General features: G+C 41.8%; 3 protein-coding genes across 5 annotated transcripts in view; 1 reads left to right on the plus strand and 2 right to left on the minus strand.

Annotated features, from left to right (window-relative positions):
• The first annotated feature begins 54 nt into the window (after window positions 1–54).
• Window positions 55–18,849, plus strand: LOC118405386. Of its 3 annotated transcripts, none has more exons than XM_035804871.1 (6): window positions 55–559; window positions 15,696–15,757; window positions 16,298–16,564; window positions 16,828–16,938; window positions 17,369–17,815; window positions 18,048–18,849. In XM_035804871.1, the coding sequence occupies exons 1-6, from the start codon at window positions 531–533 to the stop codon at window positions 18,473–18,475; spliced, it is 1,344 nt and encodes a 447-aa protein (XP_035660764.1). In that variant the 5' UTR covers window positions 55–530; the 3' UTR covers window positions 18,476–18,849. The 3 variants fall into 3 exon arrangements, with proteins under 3 accessions (XP_035660764.1, XP_035660766.1, XP_035660767.1); XM_035804873.1 differs by lacking the exon at window positions 55–559 and adding an exon at window positions 13,625–13,886; XM_035804874.1 differs by lacking the exon at window positions 55–559 and adding an exon at window positions 15,510–15,558.
• On the minus strand, window positions 931–7,777 carry LOC118405384. The gene is made up of 8 exons (XM_035804869.1): window positions 7,031–7,777; window positions 5,531–5,716; window positions 4,013–4,168; window positions 3,561–3,716; window positions 3,052–3,159; window positions 2,728–2,937; window positions 1,802–2,317; window positions 931–1,486 (listed from the first exon to the last, which is right to left on the minus strand). Exons 2-8 carry the CDS (start codon window positions 5,692–5,694, stop codon window positions 1,201–1,203), a joined length of 1,596 nt encoding a protein of 531 aa, XP_035660762.1. The 5' UTR covers window positions 5,695–5,716; window positions 7,031–7,777; the 3' UTR covers window positions 931–1,200.
• A 134-nt stretch (window positions 18,850–18,983) lies between the features above and the next one.
• LOC118405385 (trehalose-6-phosphate synthase-like) overlaps window positions 18,984–21,857 on the minus strand; it is a 4,310-nt gene continuing 1,436 nt past the window's right edge. The window contains exons 3-7 of the mRNA XM_035804870.1: window positions 20,753–21,563; window positions 20,358–20,491; window positions 19,949–20,146; window positions 19,700–19,816; window positions 18,984–19,508 (exon numbers count right to left, since the gene is read on the minus strand). Of these exons, the coding sequence (XP_035660763.1) occupies window positions 19,395–19,508; window positions 19,700–19,816; window positions 19,949–20,146; window positions 20,358–20,491; window positions 20,753–21,563 (1,374 nt within the window). The 3' untranslated portion in view covers window positions 18,984–19,394. The remainder of the gene's footprint in view (window positions 19,509–19,699; window positions 19,817–19,948; window positions 20,147–20,357; window positions 20,492–20,752; window positions 21,564–21,857) is intronic.

Below are 21,857 nucleotides of genomic sequence, written 5' to 3' on the forward strand. Positions count from 1 at the left end.
TCTGAACGTAAGAAAATATGCCAGCGGAAGATAGATTAAAGAACAAGAACAGTTCTAGACAATAGTATCCATTGAAAAGACCAGATTCCTTGTTTTCTGAACAGGCAAAGTGTATTTCTGCCAAGAGCTGAATCTAACCTTTCCCCGACCGAAAAGGAAAAAAACAACAACTTTTTTCTCACTTTCAGCCAATCAAAGGTCTATTTACTTTTGGTCCAAAAATGCTTCAAATGGTACACCGTACAGATCAATTCGAGCTCACTACCCTGTACAGGTGTGTGTACTTGTGTGTGAAATAGACGGAAAACCTGATTCCCTTTTGTGCGAGCATGCGAAGAAGAGAATATTATTTACCAGCTGTCCAAAGTTTGCAAAGAATGCGGTTAAGTTAACAGCCAATCACGTTCCGTCTTACATTTCATTGCTGTTTGGTGGGACAGTCCAAACAAAAATGGCGGCTCCGAGAATGAAGAATCTTCTAATTTCTTATTAGATCATCAAAAGAAGTTGAAATCTGAAGCGACTGGTTGATGACAATGACGAGTAAGAGTTTATCCAGGTGAGGCCACTACATGTCATTAATATACCGAAATGTCTTGTCGTCATTTGATCTTTAAAAGTTGATTAGTTGCTATGAATATCTAGATCAATACGGGTTTTCCGTATGACGTCATCTACGTCATGTTGGATTATAGCGTGCGTCTGTACGGCACAAGAAGATTGCTTAGTCCTATTACTCGCCAGTTCCCTTGTAATTCATTACAAGTTCCCTTGTAATTCATATTACCCACAAGGTGTCACAAATGCACATGTTTGTCACATTTTAATTGGTCCAACTGCAAATTAACCTTAAGGTAAAGACATATTAGACAGACACATTCATAACTTATACTCACAGTTAGAGTTGAGTTTTTCATATATTTCACTGAATTTTTCTCCTATACATGCATAATGATAACCAAAAGCAGAAATTTCCATGTCACTGATAAATAGAACATATAAATTGCTCGCTAAAACTCTTGATAAATAAGGATATCTGGTGAACTAATAATGGGTTTTCCCTAACATACCCCCTATCATTAACATACAACTAATTTACTGTATTAAGTTCCGAATGTCCAGCTAATGGCTCAAAAGTAGGATAGCTAACAAATAGACCATAATATCCCTGTAGGTAAGGTTGCTACCAATAGGAGGCGCTTACTGACATTTGTCAATGATATGATTCACAACTCCCAGCTTGTGCAGACGTTTGTTTACCATGTACTCCACCGGGTAGTTATCGGCTGAACCCTTACGTCCGGGTTTTACGTTGTCGTGGTAGTGATACTGGATGTCTTTACCGTGAATGTCTTTCGTGAAAGGATAGAAGCCGTAGATGTTAATCCTATGGCAGAAGGTGGAGGCCATGAAGACAGATAAGATGCCTGTTGTCTCCACTCCTCCGAGATGCTGGGCCAGGTCAGGCATTTCTTGGCTCAGGATACTGAAACACAAGGGAATGCATTTTAAGCATTGAAAGTACTCAAAGGGCATTTGTTTGTTCTCAGCAAACAATCTATAGTCAATATTAATGTTTCTGTGACCGCGCTGTCACCTTCCTCAAGGTTCTACTGTTTGGCTCTACTTCACACTGCAGCTAGGTTGCGCCACTGCAAGGTAAAGAATGCAATCCCAAACTTAACTGAGTTTATATTCCCCTCATAAACGTTTGAGACCGCATTCTTCACGCTGCAGCAGCGACGCCTAGCTGCAATGCAAAGTAGAACAGGTCTGAAATAAATATGGAGTGGATACTCACCCTCTGATTATGATTCCGAGATTCTTTGTATTCTTTCTAAGCGTGAAGCAGAGGTTATATCTCCTGGCTATTGTGATGAGACTTTCAATGTCTGTGTTCCATTCTTTGTTCTTGCCTTTTGCAAACATTAAGGTTGAAGAGTTCATACGCTTCAGACGTTGTGTGTAGACATTTTTGGATGCAGGCGAACGGAGAGACTTGGTTATTTTGAGAAGAATGTCCCTATTTAGAAATGTAATGTTTCTCTTCCTGCCGATGTCATGTTCGTATCCGACGGTTGGGCCGACGCCGAACCTGATGACGTAATCATGGGTGTCAATCTCACCACCGCAATGGCTGCCGGTCAGGATACCACTGTTGCCGACTACTGCGCATGTGTCTTGGTGACGTATGGCGTTTTTGTTGTCCAGCTTGCATCCTCTCGATTTCTTAACACATTTGTGGAGTCGGGTAGAGTCCGACCTTATTTCATCCTTGCCCATCCCGAACTTTGGAAGAAGAGCACGAGAAAGTGTCCTATAAACATCAACGGACAAAATATTAATTAGGTGAGAGTTATCTCTATTAAATTGAACAGACGTGAAATGAAAGTTCACAGTTTGAACTGCGTATGCTCAGTATGATGCATTGAGGGTAATATATCAAAAGCGAAGGCTCCTGAAATACAAACAAAACGCATTTAGACATGGTATCAAGCATGGTAAAGACAAGAACTGTTTACAAGTTAGGGGCCCTCACATTTGACCTTACGTATGGGCAGTTCATACCGCGCGAACCTGCTTATTGAACAGGTCTGATACTGCAATAGGTTACAAAACCTAATAATATACACCAAGTAATTGATATGAATAAATATGGCGACAGCATCAGTTTTCATATCTTTGTCTGTATTGTTCAAAACTGCACGAATTTCATTTTTGTTCTACCTGATTTTTCTGAGGACTGCTTCATTTATTGGCCAGATGTTCCACGTGCTCCACTTACTAATCCTTTCCAGTCTGTAAGCAGTAGCAGAGAAGGATGATCTTGTATTATTCTTCGGTTTTACATGAACAGCACCACGATTGCCACCAGTCGGTAGAGCCGAATGTTTTGTCAAAGGTCCAGAACTTTCTTGTGTGATCTTCGCTGGTAATCTGGAATTTCAGACGTCAACAGAAATTCATATCCAATTTTGAGAAACATATTTTTCACAAATATGAATAAAATCAAAAGTCTTTCTACAAATCAAAAATACATTCATATCACACCTTTTGAAGACGATTGGAGCTTGTGGCTTTGGATTTTCCCCATCCATGCTCTCATGTTTTGCTCCCTCTATCACTCGATTCTTGCGTTTCCGTTTCTCTAACACGACACTATAAAGAAACATTAATCAAAATACATATATTCAAAAACATCTATGCACTGTGGAGCGTATTTGTGTGACGTCAACAGTGTGTCTCAAAGTGTATGAGTGTCATATGTGAAATAACCTGGTTCGCGGATTAAATTGCGCATGGGCATCGTATTGCACTGTTGATTATATGTCAAAGGTAAAGGCTTATAACTTGTAAGCATATCTTGTCTAGACGTATTTGCTACAGGGGTCTTCAATTTTGACGAATCGTCCACAATTTATCTTGCTGGCCATGTAAAGTTTGACAATGATTAGGCTTATTGCAGTGGATTGTAGCTCAAAATTATAAATAGCCCTCGTCCCTTGATTGATACGAAAATCACAGTGGGGCAATAACGTGAGTGGATGCTAGTACTGTACCTGACGTTGTCCCGGGTGGACATGTAGAAGCTCCTGTTGTTTTGGGCAGATGGCAAGACATCACCGACGCCGATTGGTGTCCACTCGCTGCTGTCATCCTCCATCAGGGCATGGCGCTGGGTTCTACTTCCGCCAATTGTTTTGACAGACATCAATCTAAATGCATGCGTAGAAGCAAAACTATAACTGATCTGTTAATTATGTAGGATGCTAATATTTTCGTATTTGATAACATAGATGTAAATCGAAATGTCGTGATTCAAGAGAAAACGTGCATTGACTTTGAGTGGCGAAAAGGCTGCGACTGCTCAACGAATTTTATAGATAAAGAACGATTTGTTTACGATTTGTATAGTTTGTTGTCTTTTGAATATACCTTGCATAGGTATAGAAAGAAGGGTAACACAAATATAATTTGTTTTTCTCGTCTATGGTAGTTGAAACAAAATTACCTTGCTTTTCTTGAGCAGTTCGAATCAACGTACACGAACGCGAATGCTAGAAAGGTCAAAGTTGAGGCCAAAGCCACGGTCAGCGTAACACGACGACGTCTTGCCGTAGTGGGCATGGACCGGAATAACACTGGTGGCATCGTGAGGGCAGGATTCCTAGGCATTTACATGGAATATATATAGGTAAGTGATAGTTTAGGATGGTGGATCAAACAAGAAACAGAAACACACACTCTCTTTCTTAACATGCCTCTGGCATAGTACACCAATAATCAGTTATCAGCGGCATGAATATCTTCGCATCAATATTTTTGATATTTCTTAAACTTGGACGACATTTGGACCCGACCGGCATTTGGATAATCTCCGAAGTCTCCGTTATATTATGTCCACGCAATCGCGGTGCATTAGAGTGTTTTAACCTTTGACCTCCAAACCTGATGACCTGGATACTGACTACGACTATGGATAAATATTTTAGCGTCATTTCTACACGAATTCTACTTTTTTTCTCATGTACATTGTACAAGAGCCATTCTGGTTTTAAAAAACAACTACATAAATATATAGAATAAACAAATGAATGCGCACCCTAAGTTTGGTGCATGATGTGTACAATTTGTAACATTTGATACAGTTTGTTTAATCAATAAGTTGTGCAAACGTTAACCCAAATTTAAATCAGGACACAAACGCCATTATATGGTTTTGCAGGCACCTGGTTAATGAACCTACCTTTTGGGCGTTTGATGGGCAATCTACAGACAATTAGGTGATAAGAATTAAGACTGATTGCAATTTCGGGTTCCCGTTTGTCCATGGTCAGTAGTGTGTGCCACAATGGGGCCGTTTCAGAGAGACTGACAGCAAAATTGTACAATTTCTCCCCGCTATTGTATTTGTTGATTGTTGTAGAAAATCAAAGTGACAGCAAAATCAGGAACTGGTACAACTTTGTGGCCCAATTCTGTCATCTGCTCTTAAATCCGTCGGTATTTTTCCCACCACTATAAGAAAAGTCACATTGATGTTTTTGTCATGTCTCAGTATCAAAGATGTAAAATATTGAGGAAAGTGTCTCTTGGCTAATAAATGGATATCAGGGTCGGAAATTTAGTGCTATACGTTTTCTAGAGCACAGAACCCCGTATGTCACACTCACCATGATAGAAAACATAATATGCACCGGCTTCCCTTAGGCGTCGACAAAAGCTTGCATGACTCAATTAAAGTTTAGCCCAAGAGACCACATGTTCCCACAAATGTTCCAACATATTTTCCCACATATAATACCATCCTAAAGCATAGATGACCATTTGTTTTACCGTCTGTCTTTGTTCCCCAGTCCACCCGTACGTCACTCTCACGTGATAGAAAACATAATATGTGCCTTCTTCCTTGAGGCGTCGCCAAAAGCTTGTATGCCTCAACTAATTATAAGTGTTGCCAAAGAGACCAACTATGTACCCACACATAACCCCGATCCCATCCTAAAGTATAGATAACCATCCGTTTTACCTGCTGATGGGTTGTCTTTGTTCCCCAGCCCACTGACCGGCTACATGTAGCGCAGGGTTGTGCGGCCGGGTTCGTTGACCGGGATAATAACTGGTGTATAACTGGACCTGGGAGTGGGACGTCCAACCCACGAGTGTAGTTATACGCCTGATTAGCTCGGACATACCAACATTGATGTCTGATGACCTGTGTCAAATATGGTATGTTTGTAGCTTTAGTACATGTATTCATACGAGGGCTACTCACCAACATCCACATGTATTGAACCTTTTCTTGTCAAGTCCAAGTATACGCAGTAGAAAACTTTTGAGTTAAGTGCTCGACGTAAGCGTGCATGTACTTTTGGCTGAGACATGGCAACCACTTCTATTACAATGCATTACATTACCATATCTGTATCTACAATATTGAATTGAGATCAAGTCGTTCTTACCCAATAAAAAAACGCTGATCATTGATGCGTTTCTCTTAATTGAAACCAAGTAAGTTAATGATCCAATAAAAAGTTGTAAAACAGCGTAGTAGGAATTGGATTTCTTGATCTACATGAATTGAAGTGAATAAAGACCAGAAGAGTATGCAGCATTGATATCTGAAAACCGACCCGTCCAGAAGGATGGTCTGATTTTCCCTCGCATGTAAGTGTGGACGTCACTTGGTAAAGGAGAGAGTCTTAACATTTCTTAATTTTAGTACAGAAACAAGTGAACACTATTTCTTTGGCACAATTAATGTCCCCATTGCTTCGTAGGGTAATCCCTTTAGAAAACTTAATATATACGTACAATAGTACAAAAATACTGTTTCTATAACGAGGTCTAAATTAAGATTTACAAGAAACATGCTGCGAAAGCCTCACACTAAGGACCATTGCGACATTGAGTAAAGATAGTACGAGGGGCGGTCAATAAGTAATGTCTCTGACCCACTTCCAGTCGTCTGATCTAGATGAAATTTTGTATGTGTAATGATTCATATCTTTATAGATTATGTTGCAAAAAGCAGCTCTGAACTAATTATGGTTTCTGATTTACTGGTGTTTGAACTGAGTCAGGTGCGAAATGGACCATGTGTGAAATGGAACCAGTTGAGTGTCGCGCAGTGATCCGGTTTTTTTTTATTTGAAAGGACGCACACCAAAGAAGACTTTTGATGAAATGAAAGAAACTTATGGTAATGATGCCCCATCATATGACCTTGCAAAACGCTGGCATCCTGAATTCAAACATGGCCGGAAGTCTGTGGAAACAGCTCCCAGACCTGGTCGTCCCTCTTCTGCCATTGATGAGGCATCTGTTGGAGGACCAACATGGGGTGTCCTACAAAAACGGTGTCCAGAGCTGCATCAAACGATGGGAGAAATGCATAACTCTGGGTGGTTCCTATGAAGAGAAAGACTAATAACTGTGCCAAGTTTCATTAATCTCCTGCTATGGAAAATGGGTCAGGAATATTACTTATTGACCGCCCCTCGTAAAGCATATATGTACACAGACATACCTCTGCTCTGGTAAAGGAGCTACGGCATTCCTTATTTGTAGACTGTGACTGAAACCCAGCGAATTGGTCTATTCAATACGTTTGACCTCTTTCACAAATGAATACAAAGCTTCTGAAACAAGTGGAGAAAGGCAGGTGTATCGCCTGAGTTGCTTTCGGGTGCTCCAATTGGTCAAAGGACTTTTGTGTGCAGTGTCCCGTATGTAGTGTACTGATGACAGAGTTGTTAGACCACTTTACTTCTGTCCGTCGGCGGTAGAAACAAAGAGACTAAATTGATATCATTATCTCTGATTTATTTCTATTGAAAAACTGTGGCACTTTTGTAGTTATTTTGGTGCTGTATATGGCTATTCTCTGGATTTTTCGAGGTTGCTATCTAGCGATGATTTTACAAACTGCAGCATTCTAACAACCAGACGTACATTCGGTTAGCAAAGGGCACGTTGGCTGTATCCGTGTTAGGAACGTTTTCCCGCGTCTCTTCGTGTCTGATTTTGTTCTTCATTTCGAAAACATGGACGATAGACTACTTGAGATTGATGTGCATACGGTTTCCCCTAGCGCCCGAGGAAGTAAAATGACCGGGTTCTTTTGTCAACGAGACCGCCCCAGTGAATCATACTACAGTACCGTGTTCTCAGTATTCGGCCAGTAATAACAGGTTAGTTTTATGGGTGACATCAACGCGCATTTCAATATTTTCGGCGATGGAACATTAAAAGAAAAACAGTAATGGAAAATATGTCGTGTACTCGTAGGAGGTAGCCTTGAGCGCACTAGTGCTGTAGCTCAGTATCGGTACAACTACACTAATGTCACTTTAATTTCTGCACTACTTGAATACGGTCGTGAAAAAAAAAAACTTGTTGGTTGTATGTCATGTTTGCCACTGCTGTTCTTGCTACTACGTTTATGCTCTCATGCTATCAAAAAATAAAGGGATCTTGTAATTCAGTGGCTTATTTTGTTTTCCCCGCGCTCTAGATCTCGCATTAGATTTGGAGTCGGTAGAGGATGTCATCAGTTAGATTTACTTGTTGTGGCCTTAGGCTTAGACAACTGGTCCGACCAGATATTCACTCAGACTGCCCGAGAACACTTACATTATACACGGTAAGAAAATCTTTTGTTTTCGTCTTACTCCAGGGAGGGGAATGAAATTTTCCTTTATATATCATTTGCTGCAACTTACAGGTGTAGATACTGCCTTCATGTGAACTAAAGGTGATTCCGTTTACACTTCCTTTATGATAGGTAGGTATGGGCATATGTAGCATAAAAGTGTTGTTGTTAACTGTCATAATTTCGTTCTGTGAACAGTTACTATGTGGACAACACAATATTGTATACATTCAGTTTATACGCCATGGCCTATCACGGTTGGCGCTGTAAGGAATCGAAGGAAATTTTTTAAACCCAAGCATTTTTTAAACTGATGACTTGGTAATGTAGCCGGAACTATTGACGGCCTACTTATGTCACAATGTCTACTTTCATTAAAAAACGAGACTATTCATTATCCACTGTCTTCTAAGAAGTCACCCCCGTAACATGCGTAGAAACACGAGCTTTTTACGTTGTCGTATTTGTGCGTTCCTTTGTAAATAGCCTTCAAGAATGGGATTGCAATAGCAATACATATTATTTAACCTTCTTGCAATATCTTTCCTAACTGTATGATTAGTATTCTGTCAGGAAACTCATCTGTCTTGGTTCTACTTACAGCGAAAACTGTTCACGTTTTCTTTTTCACGACATAAATTTTACAGGTAATCTGTTACTATGGCTCTCTCAAGGATTTTCCACAAATGGCGGCTTAGATGTGGTAAGAATGCGTGGAGGGTCATCATGGGGTTTGCTGTCGTCGGGATCGCATCCTTTCTAATACTACTCAGAAACTCAGGAGAACAAGATAACTCAAGGTAAACACTCTATATTGAAACTATGAATATCCAGTTGTCTTTTGGTTTCTCCCCGCTATTATAGGCTATTATCATGCAAGGTTTAAACATCACTAGTAAAAAGTGCAATGTACTAGTAACTACATGTAACACACGTAATCGATGACGTCTGCTACCCGTAGACTCATGAAGGTTAACAAACAATCTCAATAACAGGAAATGCTACAAACAATATTGACTCGCCCTTTGCACTTTTAACTCGTTAGAAAGCGACTCACAAGCATCGAATAAACCACTGAGTGAGCGAAGCTGTAAACACCGAGGGAAAGCGGGTCATTAACGTTATTATCATATAGGTTATTCAAATCGACAATGACATTCTTAAAAATGTGAAAATCCCAATATTCTTGTAAGTGTGTTTTCGCTAGCGAAAAGTGATTTTATGCCTACCTCAGAGGGTTCGTGCAATTAGACATCAAGACGCATCATCAACATCGACATAATCAGGATTTTGGCGGTAATACCAGAGATGATTTAATGAGGTAAACATGTCGGCACTCGCCTAACAGATAACACAACAAGGGTAAACACGGGTTGGCACACGCCGGTCAGAACTTTAGCTGAGCGGACTGAAAATATAGACCCACATGTCTATCGAATTTTCCACAGGCCGCGTGTTCAGTCAGTCAATCATCTTTATGGAGGTTCCTCATTGGTCCGCGTCGGCAAGTAAGTCTGCATACCCGGTTTGGATTACATAGTTTCGCGGGCTTTTATAGGCCATAGTAAATCATTGCTCGAACCCCCTGCGTCCGGCCTAAAATCAGTATATTCTTGGGAGATCATTTATGCACGACTTCCTTATTTATCAACCAATGCATATGAAATCATGCCTTGACGAACTGTTTATGTATTTCATTTTCATAAGCTCGAAAAGTGACCTAGAGCATGCGCAGTACGACATGGAGGATGAGTTAGACCCTGAAGACGGCTGGAGTCCCATAGACAGTGTCTGGTCAGACGCAATGGCTGCCGGGAGTTTTTATCTCGGAACCCGTGATAATGTCAGGTACATGTACCTACAGTCCTCCCCTTTCTTTGTTAAATTTTGTCAGAATAAACGTTCAATTTCCATGCAGATGTTTGGAAGGGTGAATTGTTACAATTTTCTGCCTGCCATTTTCTATATCAAAGTGCCTCCGCTGGGAAGGGCAGCTAAGAAAGCGTGTTAGAAATCATAGATTCCTCCCAACATCTGTTTGGAGATCAGTCAGCTTATGCATTTCTAGAAACAGTTTTAGTGTGACAGGTTGAAGATGGCTAGCATATTTGGTGTCAAATACAAAGTACAAATATCACAATTACATTAACAATTACTTTAATGATTAATGTCTTCAGATTGAAAACTGCTAGTAACGTTATCTTTTGATTTTTCTAATTATCGTCATGAATATTAATGTATTACTTGTACTTGCTATATTCTATGCTTGAACTTTATATATATATATATAGCTTTTAGTCGATGGTTTGGCTCTTATGATATCGTCTGATACATAAAACATTTGAAACTTGTACAGGAGACATATGATGTAAAGATATTTTTTTGCTAATCCATTGTAAATTTTTCTTTTCCTTTATTTTTCACAGCATTGTGTTATGGAAACCAGGCATGAGACCATTCGGAAGAGCAAAGAAAGGCCTTGAAAGGTTTGTCTAAAATAATTTTATTGGTAAAAATTATATAAAATTATTTTCCTACATACAATAAGGTAGAATATTACTTTAAACTATGTAACAAAAATAGCTTTATTTTTCCGCTAAGGTTGTGACAAAACCCATTCTATGTGTTTAAATGCAGGCCAGTGTACAATATGTCACGGGAAGCTCAGGAAAAATACTTCAGTTTAAAGAACGTCAGCAAGAAGTATGCGAAGAGCTCCTCTTCGACGTGGAACAACTGGCCCATCAACACTGGAGCATTGAAAGAACTTAGGTAAGGACACGGCTATAGCAAATAGATAATTGAATAATCTCAGTTCATGAGAGTATTTATGTCGACTATATACCGTTATACCGTTTTGACGATGAGAAAAATCAACGTTCTATCTTAGAAAGCCTGGATTTTTTTTGTAAAGTAATGTCTCCTCCTAACAGTTACAATTTTATGGAAGGCTTAATACTGTAGTTAAGATGCTCAACAAACCTTGCCGTGCGTATCCTTGAGGGAATTTTTGACTCCTCACAAAGTTTTCTCGGATATGTCCCAGTCTAATGGAAGACATAGAAATGTGTTCTTTTTTAGAATTGGCAAAATATTTTGATTGTTTTTCGTTGCTTCAGAGTATATTTCTATGGAAAGTTCATAATATTGGTCCCATCCCTTTAGGAAACTTGCAGATGGTCTTCATCCTTTACACGGAATGGACAACAGAGAAGTCATAGCAAGCTCCAACCTAGCCTTGCCATGTGGGAAGGGCCGCCGAACGTGCAAACTGGACGGCCATAACGACATACGTCACTACCAGACATGCGCAGTAGTCGGCAACAGCGGTATCCTGACCGGAAGCCTTTGCGGGGGTGAGATTGACGCCCATGATTACGTCATCAGGTTCGGCGTCGGTCCAATCGACGGATACGAAGATGACGTCGGCACCAAGAAAAACGTCACGATTCTAAATAGAGACATCCTTCTAAAGATAAACGAATCTTTTTACTTGGGTGGCCCTAAAGATGTCTACTCTCAAAGACTAAGACAACTGAACGCTTCGATCTTAATGTCTGCGAGGAGTGGCAGGAGAAGAGAATGGACGAATGATTTTCAATGTCTGATAAAAATAGCCAGGAAACACAAACTTGCATTTACTTTGAAGACTTATAAAGCTGGAAACCTTGCAGATACTATCAGAAAGTGAGTATGAAAACAAATCATTTCCTAATGTTGGTTTAGTGATTACGACAATTATGAAAAAAAGGGAATTTTCTGATTTGACGTTTTTCAGATCGAGGAATAAGTTGCCGATATTTTGTGCAATCTTTCTCCATGTTCCTACGCAGAGCGTCGCCCGCCACGGGCTATACGATATATAATGGCGAGGCTCTACTAAACCGGACTGAGGTTTCCACTTTTGTAGCCGTGAACCAACTGTCAACGTGAGCCAATCAGAGTATTGGCTTTACTTTAAGAATATATTTAGACGATTCTCTGATTGGCTGGCAGCTGGTTAGAGGCCACGCCCACAAAAGTGGAAACCTCGAGCTCAGCCCGTAGTAGAGCCTTCCTAATGTAAAGTTTATAGGTCGGGGGCAAAGCTCTGTGTAGAAGAATGGTCTTTGAATCATTATACAGATGATATAGAGCGTCAGTATTGTAATACGTGTTCACACAAAGTGCTGCTGTTCATCATATGCTCATACGGTCTTTCTGTTGTTCTCAGCACCATCACGGAAACTATGCCGGACTTGGCTCCAGAGCTGGAAGACGTACAAACAACTGGGATGCTGCAGGCCATGTTCACGGCTTTAACTTTCTGCAGGCGAATCAACCTCTACGGCTTCTACCCCTTTCACAAGGATAAACATGGAAGAGACATCGGTTACCACTACTACCCGGACAAAATTATAAAACCGGATAGAGCCCACAATTTCTCCGTAGAATATGCCGTGAGCCAACGTTATGACAAGCTTGGCGTGGTCAGACATGTTATAGACAGGTGTCAGCAGGCGCCTCTAGCGGATAAACGTGGAACTGCCGGTAGTGGGAATTTGACTAGCGCAAAGAGCTCTCCGAAAAATTCCAGAGTCAAGAAAGTCAAGAGAAATAAATAACACAGTAAGCGCGTTTCAGAGAAAATATATATATATATATATATAGAAAGATCATGGACACCCCTACATTCTCACTCGTGGGAAATACCGTCGCGTGCCTCAATCCAAGAAAATTTGACAATAGTTAATGTGAAGAATAGTACACATCGTTAGTACTACTGTATTTATTACTGGTGTCTGAATCTCTGGTCACTCCGGTGTCTACTTTGTGCGGAGAAGTATAATGAAGTGTCAAATACATGTATGCGTGTATCCACCCCTTGTGTTTAATTTCGACTTGTAGACTATGTATATAATCTGTACATTAGTAAAATTGGTATTTTTACCTACCATTCAAGAAATTATTTCATAGTACGGATGCTATACGTGATCCGTTGTGTTCTTAGGGTTTTGGCTTATTCAATATGAAACGTCAAGCCAAAACCCGAAGAATACAACAGATTGGGTATTGCTCCATATCGCCCCCAATGAACTAGAGCTGATGCTGAAAGAGGTGAAAGCATCCAAATGTCAAACTTTACCTACGTCTCTCCCCGATCATGGGTAGAACGTATCATGCCTCCTTTAATAGGGTCTAATTTGCTGACACGTGCAATGTTTTGCATAGATGTTTTGTGTTGGCCTTAAAAGGTAATCATCTATAAGAGAGGGAGAGATAATTAAAGAAAGGTAGTAAGATAAGAAAGAGAGAAAGCGAAAGAAATGCGGAGAGAAATTCAACAAAAGACAAAGAGGGAGCTAGAAAGAAAGACTGACGGCGGCTATATCCACACCATCAGAAGAGAGCTAGCCATTGAGAGGCTGTCCATAAGTAGCGGTGACGTCATGACGAACCATATACATTTGTACAGACGAACAGGAAACACCTTTAACCTCTGACACGTACCAGCCCACCCCAAAACAAAAGCTCTGGCTCTCAGCCGACGTTTCGGGGCTGGGAAAAGCGGAAGTGGTACAACAACTTTCGCCAACAGTCAGAGCGAGATTTATAACGTTACAGCAAAGAGCATGTTGTAGTATACACTCGGGAATAAGTTGTAAAATCTGCTTCTTAGTACCAGAACGCACTTGACAAGTTGTTGACGACAGAACGTTATCTGGCCTACAATCAAGAGCAACTCTCAAAGGTAAGATCAAGATCATGTTTCTTGACTCACTGAGCGTACATAATTGTATTACTGTATGGTTGTGGCATTACATAGGAGGACATTGTACGGCAGATATTGGCTTTGGTTGTTGGTAATTTTTGATTACATGATGTATCTTAACATGTTTCCTGTTATGGCGACGATAAAACCCACTTCAACTGTTAGGGACTGACCAGTAAGTGTAGGAAAGGCGGGGGGTGGGGTAAAGGAAGTCAGGAAAAGTTTTAATAAAAGATCGATATTTTCCATGGCATTCTGTGCTTACTGGCGACCCCTTACGAGCCCATCCCTTAGACATCGTAATTCTGACAACGCTTGTAGATTTAAGGGAACAGGCATTAACCATTTATTCAGGAGGTGCAGCAACGCTTAACGATAAACGATTTGTACGTTGCGAAATGTTTTTGAAACGTTCGCTAGTTCAATTATAGGATTGTTCCGTTGCACAATTGTATTTACGGAGTGTCTGGACAGGCTAGTCTGCAAACACCGACACAACCGGACGCTAAGTTATGACTTTTGGGCAATCTGGCGTTTGACTTCGCGACAGGAATATATGTTTTTGTCGACAACGCTAATGATGAATTCAATTATTCAGGATAAAATCTAACTTGCATGCTACGTCATAAAGCGAACCCAATTGCCCTTCACCAATAGTACTATATTGCCTTTTGCAAACATTCCGCCCTCGATAATACCATACCACTGTCCTCTTCCAAGACAAAGTTGAGATTATTTTCTAGTTAAAGAAAACATAAAGCGTAGTATGAGACACGAGACCCCTAGTACTCCAGTCTCTTGTAACAGCCTTCATTTTCCAGTTTTGCATTACGTCAGTCAGTGTGAATTCCAGACCATTGTGCTGCGCTCATCCAAGACAAAGTCAAGACTAAAGAAAGAATGCAGCGTAAGGCAAATCTACTGTCCAGACAAATACTACAGTCACAGATGTTGTACTGCTTTAAACCGAGTATGTAGCACTAGCATAGCCACGCAGTGTATGGAGTTTTCGGTGCCGGGACGGCGTTTTAAATTTCATTTTTAACAGGAGAAAGTGGTATGTTTTGTTCGTGACGCGTGTGTAAACGAATAATACTTAATACTACTCTTACATAATTCAGCTCTGGCTGTGAAGAGAGAGAAGTAGGCTTCTCCCAATAACTTACTAAAACATTCAATGTTTGTGTCTATGTGTCACAAGATTTTCACACAGTGTAATCGATACTTTTCCGTTTCCGAAAGCGAAAGAGAACAGCCATTCCGTCCGGATGGAGAGACCTGTTGTTCTCGTCTGATAGCGGTTGGCTCCATGCCACTTTTCCGGGGGCGCATTTATATTCTCACGTGTTTAGTCACAAGACAAATATCAGATGGTCAAAGTGTTGCAGATTCATCCGCCGACGGAATTTTAAGTCGTCGAAACTAAATTTTCAGATAGCTTTCCATCCAGGGCCTTCCAGACCTTGCAAATTTTAAGAACTCAATCAAGCGGTTCATTATTTTCTCCGAAAATGGAGGTACTGCGTTCGGTTTATCTGTATGTCTGTTTGTCTGGATTATGTATTTTTCAAATTCATGGTATCCACGTTCACCACAGAGTGGCAGGAAGTGAATGACAGAGTTGCAGACGTGACAGGAAGTGGAGTTCAGAGTTTGCAGAACTGATTTTTTTTCGAGAAAAGATATTATAATTTCTCTGAATTACAATTTAAAACGCAAATTTTGTTATTGCTAACACATGTATCCAACAGCGATTATTTTTCATATTGTATCATATTTTCCATCCAGGAAAGACATCATGGACGAATACTACAATCTGACCACCCTATCTCCCGAAACTCCGGAAAATGGTAGGTTTCTTCTTGTTCTGCATTTCTGCAGTTTCGTTTTTCTGAGACATATTGTTAGATTTTGCATTCGTTATGATAATGCGTTTTTATACCATCCTCTCATGCCAGGCTCGCCGCTTGTAAATGTCAAATTATTTACATTAGCAATGGCCTACTGTCACCCATCCAGATACTTCCAATCCCGTTGCTAGATCTAGAGGAAAAGTTACCAGCCAATCAGATTGCCACCGTGGGCGACGACATGATTGGTTGGTGACGACTGGCTAGCGCTTTGTGGGCAATAAGAAAAAGCCGCTAGCCTATCAAGTTCTTCCACTCCTGTTGTAAAGGAAAAGTTACCAGCCAATCAGGTTGCCTCTTTAGCGTAGGCGGCGACATGATTGGTTGGCAACGGCTGGTCAGTGCTCAGGCAGCCAGAACGACGGAAAGAGGGCCCGTACGTCAGGGTCGTTGCATGACACGAAAATATACAAGAGGTGGGCCTTGCATGAGAGGATACAAGCATTCATAATCTTTGATGACCCTCGTTAACTTTTACAGGGGACTATACCGCTTTGAACAAGGACGAAATTCAGGACGAACTTTATGAGATCCCCGAACCGATGCCGACCGATGATCGCACGGAAGGTGCAGATCTCCTCGCGGATCCTTCTGAAGACGATCTCGAAAAGTACGAGGGAGCGAGTCAGGAAGTCATCGCCATGTACGAGTCGCCACAGCCTCCCTTCACTCTACCATGGAAAATATGCGTCATCATCTTTATACTAATCAACGTGGGAGTGGTGGGGTTTCTTGTTTATCACGTTAGTAAGTAACATTCAGATACATCCATCAATTTGATAACTGAATGATAAATCAGAAGGAGTTTAAAACTACAACAACACTAGCAAGTCAAAGGTGTTTTGGAGCTGCTTCGTTTTTAGGAACGTTAGCATGATTGAACACATTTGACTTTGGTTCCCTCTGACCTCGTTTGCTGATACAGCTGACTTATTTTATAGCAGCTATCAATGACGGTATTGGTAGACCTATAACACAAGCAAATAAGTCATATGTGTGCATTTTTTCAGTAACCATTGGACAGGAAGCGAATGTCCAGTCGTATAGAGTCAGCCTCTTACAACACAAGATGGAAAACTTGGTGAAAAACCTGTTGGGCGTGGAAAATGTGAAAAGGAAAGGTAAGCACTACAAAAACCTGAACTCTGTGCCACTTATTCCGGGTGATAATTAAAGACCCTTTCAATCGTGTAAATTATAATGCAGGGTAGACGTCAGTGTAATTGCCCGTGTGATTACCGTATGTAATCAACAATAAGCGATTTACTAGTTTGAAGTACGCCTGCGCATGCGATGCTGCTAATTTGTAAACAGCTCTACTGAGCGTGTTTAATATAATGTCCAAACGTGTTTTGCTTATGATATATAACCTACAGTACGTCACACTAGTCTGTGCATGCGCACTTCAAACCGTGACGCAGCTTACTCTTAAAAGCTGACTATATAGAGGCTTATGTAGGTTACAGTATTTTTTTTAAAGATGGAAATTGATGTATAGTAGGGTTATATTGAGGTCCATATGCTAAATATCAGTTCCCCGTCTCCCCACAGAGAACTGGCTGGAGTCAGACCCGTCCTGGGCGGTGCTAGCATCCGGGACACCCCACGCCGTCGACGGCGTGACGTTCGACGCCGACAAAGCGCTAGACGGTGACGTCACCACCTACTGGGATCCCTCGGACGAACGGTACTCCAACGACTGGTACATCATACTCGACTTGAAGTCCATCCACGACATTTCCAAAATCGCACTGACGAACTTCGGCGATACTGTACATGACGTCACAGATTTCACCCTACAGGCATCGTTGACGTCATCGCCGTACGAATGGAGGGATGTTGTCGCTGTCAGCGACGTCCAAGCGGGGACCAATCGTTCACAAGTGTTTGGGGAATTTACGGTGACGTCACGATACTTCAAATTCACGGTGACGGCAACACAGCAGGGCTGGCAGCCCTGGCTTCGGGAAATTCGTTTCTTTGGGGCAAAAACGGCAGGTAAGCATAATCATTTAACCTCCGTAAATATGGAGGTATTATGTTGGTTCCTGTGTGTGCTTATTTGTTGTTTATCTTGGTGTGTGTCGAAAGCTTTTGGAAACTTGTAGAGTGACAGGATGTGAGTCGGAAGTGACCATATTATGTCAGTGGAATATATGGTTAGGGTTACCTGTCTACTTAAGGAACTTAAATGAACCAAAGTATATTTTTTTTGCACAATTTCGCACAGGAGAGGGAAACTGTGAGGCCGGATACAAATCTTTCGGAAAGGGCTGTTTCCGTTTCTCCGTGAACCAACTGTCGTTTGAGGACGCCCGCAAGGTTTGTCGGGACGATGGCGGCCATCTTGCCATCGTCAAGGATCCGAATAATCACGCACGAATCGCGGACTACATCAGGAGCACCACCAATGGCAGTCATTGGATTGGGCTGCAGCTGGAGTCATTCGGGGCAGGGGCAGACAGAAGAGGGGTGTTTTTCTGGGAGGACGGGACTTTGCTGACAGGGTGGAAGGGGTGGCATGAGGGAGAGCCGAGTTCTATTGCAGAGGGTGGAAGTGAAGACTGTGTAGAAATGGCAGACTTCCACGACTATGAGTGGAACGATAAACCATGCAGCTATGCACTTTATTACATCTGTCAGACGGACAATATTTGATGTTGCTTGCTGCAAATTACAGCTAAGTACTGAAGGCCCTTTTTTTGAACGTCCGCTAGTCAGTGAAGTAAAACTCCATCCGTTACATGCATATGCACATGCTTTAGTTACCTTCAATGTTGGCAAAATGTAGCTATAGTCAACATTGTGCGCAGAGTTACCTATGCAATAAGGATTCGGAATGCTCTTCTGAACCGGGCTAAGATTGGGGGTGAAGTGTGGGTGCTCTAAAGAGCTGACGACCAACCGGAGCATATTTACCCAAATAAAACGTTTAGGTACTTTTCTGATTGGCCGACAGCTAGTTAGAGGCCTCGCCCACAACAATGGCTTTCTCACACCCGGTTCAGCGAAGTCTCCTCTTCGTACAAAAACGAACATAGTTTGCGTGATGTGTTAAAAAAAGGTAACGTCTTCAGATACAAGCAGCTATAATTGTTGTTATGTACTGTCAAGAGCTATATTGCTTCGATGGCAGGTGCATCCAACCACAACATAGCTCGTTAGCTTTTATAAGAATGTTTTATGCAACGGAATATTAGGTACTGCGTGTTAAAAAGCTAAATTGTTATGTCCTGATAGATGGAATACACAAATGCACTACAACTGGTTCTACAACTGGTTTAACATGTACATGTACCACGGTTTATAATTACCACAGAAGGAAATATGCAGAAGTATTCACAGAAATCTCCATTTTTAGTTGTTTGCACACCACGAAGAAGGAATTAGCCATTTCGCGATTTCAACGGCGCATGCTCGAGGTCAAAGGTCAATAATCGTAAATTTTAACAGCTCTTGTCAAGACCACGCTTGCTACCATGTTCAGTCGTGTTTCCTTTATGTCAGGGGCCTTCAACTTTGACATATTATCCACAATACATAACATATAAATGTGCTGTTTAGACTGTGAACTGGCTTATTGTAGCCCATCTAAAACCTTCTCGACCCAGGCGTCGACACTGCAGCCTTCTTGTCTCGACTGTAGTTTATTCATCCTTGTGCGTCTTTCCCACAGAGGCATTGTCAGAGCCTGGAAAACATCACAATTTCATAGTATCAGTTCATATTAAAGAAAGACACACTTTGCATGTACGTATGTACCTTTAATGTCCCCATGGATTAAACTCATGGAACTCTTTATATTGATCGCGTAATAGGTTAACAACATATTATCATAAGGTTTTGTGATTGGTCAATTAGTCGATATGACGTCATTGGTACCTGGTGCATGATGTCGGCGAGGCCATCTTCGTCGCGGGGGTCGCATAGCAACGCCTCCTCCATTATCTCGGACACGCCCGCGTACTTGGACACCACCACGACTCCGGGGTCGTTGACCTTTTGAAACAAGAAATAGAATATTGATATTCGTCGCAATGCATTTTTCCTATATTTTCATAGTAACAAACAGAAAAGTACCTCCGTTTTCACGGAAGTAACAAACGACCGCTGCGCAGTCAAAGCGTTTACCTGGCAGGAGACGTATTCCTTAGCAACCAAGTTGAGGGCGTCCTTCAGTGACGTCACCAACATGACGTCAGCATCTCTATAGAAACCGGTCAGAAGGGCGTGAGGCATGGCATGTGGTACGTAATGTATGGGGGTCCATATTGGCGTGCCGAAAGTCTCGTTCACGGTGAAGATAGCCTTCTCTACTTCCTCCTGTACCTGCGAGTACCAAACAACAACGGAAACAATAAACAAAGGTTCATACAAACAATATTACATTGAAATTATTAACTCTTTCAGAACGCTGCATAGATAAATAATCTCACAAAAGTGCTTGAACATTACTAAATGTATTGCAACATGAATCTATTTTTTGAATAGTTCTAAGCGGTTCCATGGCACTGAAACTAACAAAGTGAAGCCTGGTCACCTTGAGATGAATCCTGGACACCTTCACACCTTCCGTGCCTGCTGGAACCCCCACTTGGTAGTAGCAGACTCGCCCCACGTGCTCAGGGTAACGCTCCAGCATGTGACCGAAGGCACGCACACGTTCGGGAAGACCTAACATCATAATTTGTGCGCAAAGTTAAGGTAAAATGTTACAAAAATTTACGCAATCATCTTATTGAGAAACGGTACAATCAAAAGTTAAACAGGTAACTGTTGATATCTATTTGTGTTACTCCGTTTACAGTTGACCAAACATGCATCAATACATTAAATTGATTGCTGGTTATGCTTGACATACTACCCACGACGTATCACCCCATGCATGCGCAGTTCTGACTATGAACAAGCTTATAATTTTAAAAGGCACAATACCTTTGGTGTATGCAACTCTTTCTGCCCCCAGTAGGATTTTACAGTCTTGCTTCAAACCAAGAGGCAAGGGCGGGGCAACTTGGGCCAGTTTCATCAGCTTGTCATGTTGACAGCTGGGTGCCACCTTTCTGACCTTGACTGTCCGTCCTTGGTAGTACACGGTTCCGCCATCTTCGTTGACCTTGACGGTGATGGACATCTCGCGACAGCATTCCAGGAAGTTGTTGACGTGCACCTGTGCCATGAACATGACGTCATCGTAACCAAGGAAACCGTCCATGACTTCGTTGCACCATGGGAAACGTTGCAGGTCCTCCCATGGCGGGAAGGATATGTGGTGTGTGTAAGAAAGTGTGTACTCGCGACTAGTTTCTTGATTTCTGAGAAACTTGGCGACTTGGATCAGTAAACTATCCCCATCGTGCACCCATACCACGGGGGCATGCTGGGAAGGCTGAACGTCTAGAGCTTTTAAAATCGCTTGCCCAAACTTCCTTCCCAAGAGACCGAACGGCTCCCAGTCGTCCCAACGCCCCATAGAGAACTCGGAGAGCGAGTGCAGGTGCGGTGTCACCATTTCCGCTGCGAAGGCGAAGTGTTTAGCGAAGTCGTCTCGACTCAACTCGCAGACAGGAACTACCGGTATGCCAAGAGCCGATCCTGATGATGTCGCTGTGGAAGTCGTGACGTCATCACGACTGGGCACCATTTCCTCTTCTCTCATGTACAGCCCAGGCCAACCCACCAGGCATGCGCCGTGGCCGCTTTTCATCAATGAGCCGCACGTGACCTGAAGTCCTCCGGTGTCTCCCTGTGATCCATTCAAAGATAGAATAGTTTCAACGTGAAGTAGGAAAACTTGAACCGGAGCTAGAATAAGCAGGTTTATGGTTTGAAATGCGCCTGCGCACTGTGACGTGGTGTACGTAATACTAGTATGTCGAAGCTGATGGCTTCTGAGACGTAAACATAACACATCTGGACATATACAAAGCATGGTCTAGTCTAGAGTTGTTAAGAAGTTAGGGGCACTCACCTTTGATCACATACATGCGCAGTTTACACTATGAGTGGGCTTATATTATTGATACCAACAACGCACGTC

The sequence above is a fragment of the Branchiostoma floridae genome, chromosome 18 (assembly GCF_000003815.2).
Source record: "Branchiostoma floridae strain S238N-H82 chromosome 18, Bfl_VNyyK, whole genome shotgun sequence".
Taxonomy (NCBI): domain Eukaryota; kingdom Metazoa; phylum Chordata; class Leptocardii; order Amphioxiformes; family Branchiostomatidae; genus Branchiostoma; species Branchiostoma floridae.